The 9896-nt window shown below is 40.6% G+C and overlaps 1 protein-coding gene across 2 annotated transcripts; it reads right to left on the reverse strand.

Moving 5' to 3' along the window:
• Window positions 1-1303: 1303 nt before the first annotated feature.
• mdm4 (MDM4 regulator of p53) lies at window positions 1304-9248 on the reverse strand. 2 transcript variants are annotated; one of them, XM_033626576.2, is made up of 11 exons: window positions 9109-9248; window positions 8396-8483; window positions 7603-7677; window positions 7285-7418; window positions 7128-7177; window positions 6586-6650; window positions 5246-5342; window positions 4996-5156; window positions 4656-4838; window positions 4439-4507; window positions 1304-3841 (listed from the first exon to the last, which is right to left on the reverse strand). In XM_033626576.2, exons 2-11 carry the CDS (start codon window positions 8465-8467, stop codon window positions 3272-3274), a joined length of 1476 nt encoding a protein of 491 aa, XP_033482467.1. In that variant the 5' UTR covers window positions 8468-8483; window positions 9109-9248; the 3' UTR covers window positions 1304-3271. The 2 variants fall into 2 exon arrangements, with proteins under 2 accessions (XP_033482467.1, XP_033482466.1); XM_033626575.2 differs by having other exon boundaries at window positions 4656-4853.
• Window positions 9249-9896: the final 648 nt, after the last annotated feature.

Raw genomic sequence — 9896 nt, forward strand, 5'->3', positions numbered from 1 at the left:
TTGACTTGGATTTCAGCACCAATGAACCATGACTTCACTTGGAGTTGAGCCTCTTGGCTTGAAAATACCCGATACGTTCCCCTAAACCCAAATATTTTAAACATCTTTAAACAGCTAGGAGTCAATTAAGTTCCCTTCATTTCCTTAATCAACTAGCATTATTCATTCCCAATAAGTCGACTTAATTCCCCACTTTGTTTGGAACAATCTGACAGCTTCCAGTGAAGTTACAGGAGAGAACGTTACTGAGCACCTGTTGTAAAATAATGACATCAAATACTACATTGCATACAAAAATGGTGGTCAACAAAACACAAATTACAGTAGGCTATGGAAGGATGTGGACTGAAAATTACAGAGATGCAATAACATATTACAAACTTGTTTTATCAAATAAGTACACATTTTAAAAAGCATTCATGGTGTTTGTAAATTTCATACATCATTACTCTGTTAAAATGTCATTACAGTTGGTGAGTAGAACATTCTTACTCAAGAAGTCTTGGGTTCAAAGACTTGAGACTTACAAAACAATGACTTAATTCAACTTCTTGCTTACACATTAATGCATTAGGAATAATAATCCCAGGATATAATATATAATTACAGTTTAGAGTCATTTTTCTGCAATTGGTACATTTAATTTTGATACTTTTATATTTTCTTGATAATTATTATCAAGAAAAGTACTTTTACATGGGGAACATTTTCACTGCTTAACTTTTACTTACACTTGAGTGTTTTTTATAGCAATTCCACCACTGTTGGGTAGTTTTTGCCTTGAAACATGCCCCCTGTACAGCACACTGAGTAAAGCTACAGCTTTAATAATCATTTTGCCTTCACTTGTATAACAGCACTCTAATGGAAATGTCTGTACAAGCTATTTCTGTGGGCTTTAGAAAACGCAGTGTGGTTTCAGATGGTGGAGAGCTTCACAGGGGACTTTCCACACTCAGGCAATATTCCCTAACGGGTAATTATTATCTATATAACACCCTGGGGTAATATAGCTGCAGTATCTATGCACAAGTTAGAAAGCAGAAGTGTTACAGCACCACATACTGTAGAGGATAGGGTGTCTGTCCCAAAAATAAGGCGGACACGAGGAAGCAGGACAGTGAGTAAGCAGAGGCGAGCTGCAGGTGCTGGAGCCAAGTCAAGACGAAGAGGACACATGACAGCTGGCCTGTCATACAATGACTTATTCTTCAGTCAAAACACACACACACACCACACCACACACACACAGCTCGCTTTAGCAGTGCGTACTGTACATGGTTAGAAAGTGAAAATGAAACAGTTCACTGTTAACTCTTTATTCCTTTACAAAACAACATATTTTATTCCATGACAGGTAGAAAAAAACAACTATATTAGCTGTACCATGTTTGAGCACATTATAGTCTTTATGTCATTAATAGTCTGTCATTCTGAGCCAGTATCACTGGTACAATATGTACTGGGCCATTTTTATGAGGTCTGTATCTAGAGGAAGGTTTTATCATCTCAATGCACAATATTGGCGATAAATACAACAGGCTACATTAATCATTTATAGCTTTTATATCGCTAAAATAGCTCGCACACCAGCTCAGTGCCGGCTCTAGTCACGACGGGAGGCATGCTCTATATATGCTTTACATGTTATCACTGGTACTGTACAACTTTTGTGGGCACCAGATACAATATTGAGACTTCTCCCCACCTGCTGGCAAAAAGATTAAGCGCAAGTGAAGAGCAGATCAAAGAACTAGAATATTCCCTCTACGCTAAGCAGAGCCAAGAGTTAAATGCTTACTGTCACTGAACATCTTACTTGTGAGCATACTGTATTTGTAGAGAGCTCACACACTCACTGAAAGTTATGTGGTCCAGCGGTACAATCTTCAAATAATGCAGAGCCATCCAAATAAAATCTATAATATACAAATTAAAATTCAGAGTCATTACATGGCAGTGTAACGCTGAAATCAAACCTCCAACTCCCAATAAGTACTACATCGTCGCTTTGACCAAGGGTAACCCGTTTCATTAGAGACTTTTCCTTTATCGTTCATAAAATATTCATGCTGTAAAATTACACATTAGAGCTCTGTAACATGTGAAGCCTTCTTCTGCGTCATTAGAGGTGGTGGTCATCTAAACAATTAAAACAGAATCATAAATAAATTAAATACAAAATATACAGAAATTGTTCATTTACCATATGTTGAGGAAGAGATGTGCCCTCTCTGACTGATAACATTTAAACATTAACCGACAATTATATGACATAACTTACTGCAGGCATTACTGTCATCAGAGGCTTGGCAATTGTAAATACGGTATTGAATACATATTAACATCAAATTACTACCCCGAGAGGAAATTACAGTAAATACTTCAGCTGTGCATTCCTAAGCAGGTTAAATTCAATTCTACATTTTTAAAATACTATGTTGAGAAACAGGACTTAAGCCACCACATTTGTATTTTACATTACATTCAATTATGCTGAAGCACATTTTTTTAAGAAAAGCTTAAGAGGACACTTTCATGGAGCTGCAGCTGCTGACTAGAAAATCATAGTTTTAAATATTTCTTTCCTGTTCTTCCTTCAATCTTGTCTTCATACCTCAAATGAGCCACAATACCTAAGAGGATATAACAAGGGTTAAACAACCAAACAAAATAGCCTAGCCGATGCTCAAAGAAATGTTCTTGCAGTTATATACCTGCACTGATCTTTTCTAGTTGGTCCAGATGATGACTGAAGTGAAACTATAGGGAGAGAAAGTCAAACAAAACTAACAGAACTGAGGCAAGCAATACTCATTTTAAATAGCACCTTTCAATGCAACGCAAACACAAATGAGAAAATTCACACAGCCTGCAAAAACAAGCCTTCATGAAATCAAATAAAAGCTCACACCAACGGTGCACTCCTATGTGTTCTTCTTATAAATAAATAAATACTTATGCCTTTGTGTGTCCCTTATTTAAAGTGTGGCACCAAAACAAACATTTGGTATGACAAACTCTCGTGTCCAAGGTTTCATCTAACAATACTTCAGAGGCAGTGTGATGCAGAATAAACCATGCAACCAAGAGCAAGCTTCACCAAGTGCTGAGTATACCTCTGTAGGTTTGAGGGGTAAGGTGCATGTTTTGTGTGTGAGTGTCTACGAGCAGAGTGCATGCATCTTTATGGTCAAATGTGTTTGAACATGTGTGTTGTATTTTATGTTGTTGAGGTCCCGAGCCTGAATGATGTGTGTGTGTGCGCTTTTTAGAGAATGAATATCTTAATAACTTTTTGAATGATCTTCCCACATCCTGGACAAGGAGCCTGGAACTTGTGTAGCCTCCTTGCACATGGGAAGCAGGTTAGCAGGTGAGCTGTGCGCCCGTGTATTATGTTTCCATTGCGTGGTCTCACTCGACAGAGCTTGCAAGGCTCCAACAGTGCCTCAGGCCTAACTTCTTCAATCTCCATTCCCAGATTTTCCTGACTCTCCCCTCCTGAGAGCTGCTCATCCTTGTGGAAGCTGGAGGGCCAAGGCCCCTTGCCTTTCCCTGTTATCATGGTGGGCAGTGGTCGGTCAGCAGTGGAGTGAGAGGGCAGGATGACGGGGTCAGAGACTGTCCTGCTGCAGTCTGGGACGTCAATGCCTGCGTCGCTGTCATCTTCCTCGTCGTGCGTGCTGAGAGAGCTGCATGCTGGGATGTCAGGGACAGAAAGGGAATGGGCGAGTCGGGGGACATCTTTGTACCAGTTCTTACGTAGAGCCCAGCAGCGAACACAGTACCTTTGGAGAGGGGTGTTATACTTCCTGCACTCTGTGCACTGCCACGCATCCTGAGGGAAGAGATGCAAAGTCACACATCTGCTTTGTTTAAAGGTCCAGTGTGTAGGATTTAGGGGGATTTATCGGCAGAAATGGACCACCATGCTTCTACAGTGGCTCAGAAGTGACAAACGAAACACTGGCTCTAGATAGGGCCATCTACGTTTTTGCATCGGCCACCAAAATTAGCAGCCCCTTGACGACGAGAGTGTCAGAGAAACAGGGTTTTTTAAATTGCTTTATTCAGTGTTTTCACCGGTTTAAATCACCAGGTCCTTTTGTTTTGAACAGGCACAGACCTCTGCAGATAAAAACCTCCTGAGCATCTGGATTTTAACTTATCAGGGAAAAATTGTAAGCACACATTAGCAGTAGCTGAGCTAGCTGTCGGTCTTTGTAACATCAAACTGCTTTATTCTGTGTTTTTACAGCTTGTAATCGCCCGGTCCACTTGTTATGGAGAGGAAGAGACTTTTGCGGATAATCTAACTGTAAAAACTTCCAAAACAATGAACAAATAAATTCTAATCGGGAGAAATTTTAGATGGTTGTGGATCCCAAGTTTTACAAACTGTGACTCTAAAGGAGAAAAAAACCCAGATACAAACCTGTGTTGAGATCTCTGTATCAGTGTCATCGCTTAGACACTGCGAGTCCTCATCAGGATCCTCCTGCATCTGAATTAATATACAAGACAATTTATCAACTATCTCATAACATTATCCTCTATCTCCATACATTTATTTCTCTTAAAAAACAAACAAAATAACTTAATCAGTTGGTATGAGCTTGAACAACGGCGACACGCTCCTAAAAAGTTTTTACCTCTCGATCTGCTTTCTCCTCCTTCCCGCCTCCATCATCATCCTCAGGTGGAGCCTCCCCTTCTCCCGCGCTGCCTTCCTCCAGTGCAGCCTCTTTCATCTCCACGCTCACTTGCTCACTCCCGCCCTCAGTCAGGAACCAGAGGTCGTCAGTGGTGTCCGACACGATGGCCGTGTCCTCCTCCTGTGCAGGAGACAGCTGACACATCAGTCAGACCACCACTGTTAAACTCCAGTTTTTGCCATTTGCCAACAGTTATGTCTGTTAAGTGTTTTTAAGCTTGAAATTTCCCAAATTTACCCCAAACCAGCTGTTAATAACGTCACATGAGGTTTCTTACTTGGTTTGTATGGATGTCAGTAGAGCCATTGCTCCTGCGGCTGTAGTTACTACGGAGATTACCCAGAAACCACCAGGGCAGGCCAGAGAGGTCCCACTCGTCCAGAGTAACATCCAGTTTGGGCCGTTTGCAGGCTGACCGTGGCAGGCCTTCAAGGGAGTCTGGAGAGGTTTTGAACCGTTAAATTCGGCATTTTGAGCAGGTCCTATCTCGGGCATGTTGCAAAACATACAACAGACTATTTCCTTACCATCGTCTGGCTCCCGAGGTCGTCGCTGGGAGGTGGTCTGCAGGAGAGGCCCTTCGCTTCCAGCCTCCAGCCCTGCTTTGACCACAGCTCCACACATCTAGAGAGAAAACGTCAAGGACAAAAATTAGAACACAGAGCCATAACTGGGTAAATGGAGGACTCGCAGCTCCTTTTCAAGATGGCCTCTCAGTATGGGGTGGTGGTACAAGGAACAAGGGGCTGGGCAATTAGGGAACGGGCCAGTGGGGAGGGAGGTCAAAACAAATTTAGAAGATAATAAGGCCACCTAAATCATGTGGAGGATTAAAAAAACACAGGCGGACAGAGAAAGGTGAGGCAATGAAAGCCAGCATACTAATTAACAGTGATGAAACTAGAGGGTCAAATTTAAAAAACTCCAGTTCAAATATGTAGTATGTGTTTACTAAATTAAGGACTGAAGTAATGACTTATTCTAAGATATAATCCATAGATACAAACTGTACAAGTTAAATGTTCTTGTACAGAATATATTTATGGGAAAGAATTCACAATCGGAAAATAGGATGTTTTCAAATAAGAAAGGAAACAGAAGCAAAAATAAATTAAGAGGGCATGTAGTGTTTGTCACTGATAACTATTAATCACAGCTGATAAATTAAATATGGACTTTTGAAAAACACACTGCAAGTATGATCAGATGTTAAATTTGGTAACAACCTTAAAGTGGATTTAACGCATGCAGTAATTGGAATTATAGTAACTCCCTCGATTAATGACTGTGGCTCAACAATGGTTAGACAAAGTCTTAACAAGTGGATTTTGTAGGTAGTTGGAAAGACAGGTGTAGGAACACGGGTTTGGGTAAAGAGGTTTAGGGTTATTGTTAGGCCTGTGGCTGGATCGGGAGCTGCGATCCTCCAGTTCGAAGCAGAGAAGAGAACTCTGAGACAGACAGAGAGAGTGACTCTGCCCACCCCATGCACTGGGTGGTGCTGGTGGATCGCAAAAGAGTGCTGAAAATACCACCAGACCAAACCAAGGATGGGGTTGTACAGAGACGGTGCCACTCTGTACAAATGCACACCAGCGAAGACAGCAGCCTTTACCTCCCCTCCTCATCGCACACAAGCAGACAGCAGCTCACTTTAAAGGCTTGGTGGATCAGTGATACACCAAAACCTACTGGTCTAGTCCAGCATTGTGAGCAGTACACATTAACGTCTTATGACAACAAGATAATATTCATCAGCAGCTTTACACTGCCAGTCCTGTCTACTTGTATTCACAAGTGTTGTGTGCAGTGAGGTGGGACAGGCTGGGGGTCTCTGTTTCTCCTTAGCACCATGCTTCAGTTTTACCTGACCACGATCCTCCACTCCGCCCTCTACACATTCACGGCCCACAGAAAGATTCTCTGCAGCGTCTGCATTTCAGATAAGACACAGTAACAGAAAAAGGACACCCCCACCCTTTAATTATGGCATAATACACTCTCTCACTAAGGCCCTCTTCTGTAGCTTTGTAGGACAACCTGGAAAATGGTGTTCTGGTCCCCTAATCCCCAAGAGATGCACTAACTATCACAAGCACTCACACATGTATGCAAAAAGAAAGCTGAATTCAGAATATATGTATATTTTGGAATGTAACAGTAAGATAATCACCATTTACCCAGGGATCTGCACTTCAAAAAGTATCATGTTAAAGATGCAAATGAATTATTGAATACATCAAACACAAAGGGAAGAGGACAAAGACACAATTGAACTTTAAGTCATGTACTAACTATACAAAACATATTCATATACGACATGCTCTTTGATGGTGCCCCTGACAGAAACATTATTTCACATAAGAAATGTATAAAGCATATAATAAATTCCTGCAGATAAATACTTACCAGAACAACCAAGCACGACTAAGTATTTCTTGAGCATTTCATACACTGGGCTGTAAAAAAAAAAAAAAGACTTTAGAATGGACCACCTTATTTTAGATGTATAATCGAGCATTACTGAGTGTTGAGCAGAAGCTACATTTTTGATGCTGGTGAATACCTCGGGTTTTTGACGGAGAAGCTCTCCACCTCCAGCAGCTCTCCCAAAGGGTCATCCTGGCAGTGGACGATGTGCTGCCTCTGTTTGTCATACAGTTGCTTCCCCATGATGTATTGACCCAAGTAGTGCATCACCTACACAAAACACTAGATATTAGATATCATAAGGCCCCTACAGCATACACTGTTACCTATAGGAACTCAGAAGAAAGGAGTACTGAGCACTGAAATAACCACTTCTCAGATAATGCCTTGTTAAGAGCCAGTGAAACAGGCTGCATACTAACAAACATACTTGACATTTCACCTGACGGCTCACCTCTTTGAGTGTGAAGACTTCTTCTTGGGCTCCGGCAACACGCAGAATCTGCAGGAGAGGGGCTTTTGGTTGTACCTGCGAGGGGAAAAACAGTACAACCACTTAGCATTAAATATGAGCTACACATATTGTTGGATAATTGGACAGCACTCATTCTTGAGTATTGGGACAAAACCTTATTTTCTGGGTTTTTGATTTTTAATCTTCAATTAGGCTGGAAAAGACACACCTGATAGCTAGATTATTTTATTAATTTATCAAAAATAGAGCGCTTACCAGATCTTACGTATTCCTACCTTTTTAGAAACCAGGAAGGGAGAAATGAGTCCTAAGGCTATAACTAACCCCTTTTATGCCCTATTAAATTATGTTTTTGTAGAAATCTGACAGAGTTTACACAAATCTGGGACACATCTTTAAAGAGCCAACATTTTCACAAAATAACTAAATAAATAAAACAAGACAACAAAGATTATCATAGTGCATTTTTTTACCTTAATGTTATCAGTATGTACTGTTTGTTTATAGGTATGAATTCTTGTCTGGGACAAGGGTGTTTTATGGGAAAGGGAAAGATTAGAAGTTAAAAACATTAAAGCAGATCAAAAACATTTTATAAATCATATTATCTTCATGCATAGTAATCCTATAAAAATGAAATTTTACCCCAGAAATGATATTAGTGTGTTGATAGCTTATACTTTTTAGGGTTTTTTGATGGGAAATGATTTGTCCCAATGCTCAAGAATGAGTAAGGAGCAAAGCAGTTGCCATAGTTACTGTTAAATATTACCTGATTTCCATCTCCAGGTAGTGTCCTGCATGATGAGCCTGATGCCGGAGGCTGGGCTGATAGGGAGCTCATAATAAACCAGCAAAGTCTGAAATACAAGAATATAACATGTAAGATAAACCAGCGTTGCATTTCCCGATCAACATCATCATCATCACATAACGCTGGCGTCCTGACTCAGAGGTTACATGTAATACCAACGCCCACGAGGCCAAATCAACTTATTATTATCAAATTATTGTGAACTTACATATATTTAATAACGTTACATTTAATAGCAATGCCTACGAGGCCAAACCAATTTAGCTGTGTCCGTTATCGTTGGTCTAATCTGTTTGAAGCTCAACACACTGCACCAAAATGAGCTAGCTTACCAAACAGCTGCCTGGACGGGTTCGTTACACCACTCCACCATTACTTTTGCTTTTACCACAGCATTTAACGTTACTGTCCTAAAATAACAAGGCCGAAGTTCCTGTCAAACCGAGCTACAGTACCGTTTAATACACGGATGAGACAATACAGCACAACTGCAAACTAGCTAGCTACTGGCATGTGCTAACTGGAACATCTGGGTGACACTGGCAGGTGACAAATCTGCTATCGTTACTAGCAAACGTGTTAGCTAGCTAACGTAACGAAAGGGGCTAACGTTAGCAAAGTTAGCTGGCTAGCTAGTTCCTCAACAATAGGACCGTTGAAAATGGTCTCACCGTGATGAGTTGACATTACTTCGCAGCTGCTACATTGTTCCACGCGCACCGCTGCCTTAACAACCAGTCGACATCTTGTAAATATACATGAGGTTGATAAATATTGAGATTTCCAAGTGTAGCGTACTCTAACTAACAGCGGAGAGTTAGCATAACTGAACTACAGATTCAAAACGATGAATATGGCCACACTACTTCCGGCTGCACGTCTACGTAGGCAGAGTATGGCTCCCCCTACTGTTACATACAAAGCACTTAGCATGACATCATGGTCTTCCAGCAGGCTCCTAGAGATATAACTTACATCAGTGCAAAGTTATCAAATAGTTCCTGTTGCTTAAACAAAGGTGAGAAGCTACTTTTTACTCACATTTAAGATGTAAGTCTGGCTAAGGTTATTTAATATATCTGAAAAACATGTTATGTTTTATCAAATATGATGCTCTGCTAGAATGTAAACATGACTGTTACGAATGCTAATGCCACTTCCTTGTTAGGAAGTGGCATTAGCAATGCCACTTCCTAACAAGGCACCCATTTAAAGGGTTTTTTCAATAGTGACTAAGGGCATTGTTATTGGTTAATAAATCAGTATACCGTAAAACTTCAATTAGTAGCTCAGGCTATTATTTGCTTTAATCACTGAAATCAACAGGCCTTTATTTGGGACAGGCATCTTTAAGGGATAGGCCTTTAATTCATTTCATGCAAAATTTGCTCAGCAAAGATCAGGAAATACAAGGAAATTGTTTATTTAAACCAGTATGTGTACTATTACTTATTTAAAA

Source organism: Epinephelus lanceolatus, chromosome 1 (assembly GCF_041903045.1).
Source record: "Epinephelus lanceolatus isolate andai-2023 chromosome 1, ASM4190304v1, whole genome shotgun sequence".
Classification (NCBI taxonomy): Eukaryota; Metazoa; Chordata; class Actinopteri; order Perciformes; family Serranidae; genus Epinephelus; species Epinephelus lanceolatus.